We start from the raw sequence: 1049 nt of genomic DNA on the forward strand, positions 1-1049 counted from the left end.
CCCCCCCGGTTTTTTTTGCCCACCCTTTCCCCAGTTTGGGGCCCCAAAAATTCATGGAACCCTTAAGGCCCCCCCCCCCCCCCCCCGCCCCCGCCTGTGAAGGGGGAAATTGGTCCTCACCTCTCAGGGAATTCCTGTGAGGATGAAAGGAGGTCACGCAGGGAAAGCTTTGGCTCAGTGCCCGCACTCAGTACCCGGAGATGTCGAGGTGATGGAGTGTCCACACTTGGGCTGGGCCCTGGGGACACAGCCGTCCAGGCGTCATGGTCTGGGTGGGAGCAGGCATTGGAGCCCCACGAGGGTGGGATCAATTCACCCCAACACAGTCGCGGGGAGAGAAGGGAACAGCATGTACGAAGGCCCTAGTGCTGGAAGAGGGAATATTCTGGAACATGGAGCTGAGGGTGATGGGGAGTGGCCAGCTTGTAAAGGGTGAGAGGCTCATTCTGGGGGTGAGCAGCAGGGCCTCTAAGTGATGGCATGGAGGTTGGGCTGAACTGAGGGCTGGTGAAGGGTGACACGAGGGTGAGGGGACCCGGTTTGTGCTACGGGCTCACGTGGGCTGCTGGGCATAGCAGGGTTGGGGGAGATGTGTCGAGAGCCTGCAGGCACCATCCCGGCAGGAGAGGCCATGGCTCCTGCATCCCTGAGCAGGTCTCCTCCTCCAGGAAGTGGGGACGGGCCCAGCAGCCCCAGCCCCTTGGAACGTAGCCCTGGATCTGAGCCACCGTCCCCAGGACCTGCTACCTCCCCGACGTCTCCAGACCTGGACCCAGAGGCCGTGCGTGGGGCCCTCCGGGATTTCCTGCAGGAGCTGCGGAGCACCCAGAGAGAACGGGTGAGGCTGGTGTGAGCGGCCGGGTAGGGAACGGGTGGCTGAGACCTGTGAGGGGCTGCAGGTTGTCAGCAGGGTCTTCCCCTTCCCCTGACCTGGGGACTGCAGGATGAGTTTCGGGCCCAGACCAGTGCCCTGAGTCGCCAGCTGGTGGAGATGGAGGCCGAGAGGGACAGTGCAACCCTCGAGGGCAAGGCGGCTGCAGAAGGCTGTG

General features: G+C 63.6%; 1 protein-coding gene across 1 annotated transcript in view; it reads left to right on the plus strand.

The window, feature by feature from the left end:
• CROCC (ciliary rootlet coiled-coil, rootletin) overlaps positions 1-1049 on the plus strand; it is a 45048-nt gene that overhangs the window by 37776 nt on the left and 6223 nt on the right. The window contains 2 exon segments of the mRNA XM_023748052.1: positions 669-838; positions 944-1046. Coding sequence (XP_023603820.1) covers positions 669-838; positions 944-1046 — 273 coding nt within the window.

The sequence above is a fragment of the Myotis lucifugus genome, unplaced genomic scaffold, assembly GCF_000147115.1.
Source record: "Myotis lucifugus unplaced genomic scaffold, Myoluc2.0 scaffold_1099, whole genome shotgun sequence".
Classification (NCBI taxonomy): domain Eukaryota; kingdom Metazoa; phylum Chordata; class Mammalia; order Chiroptera; family Vespertilionidae; genus Myotis; species Myotis lucifugus.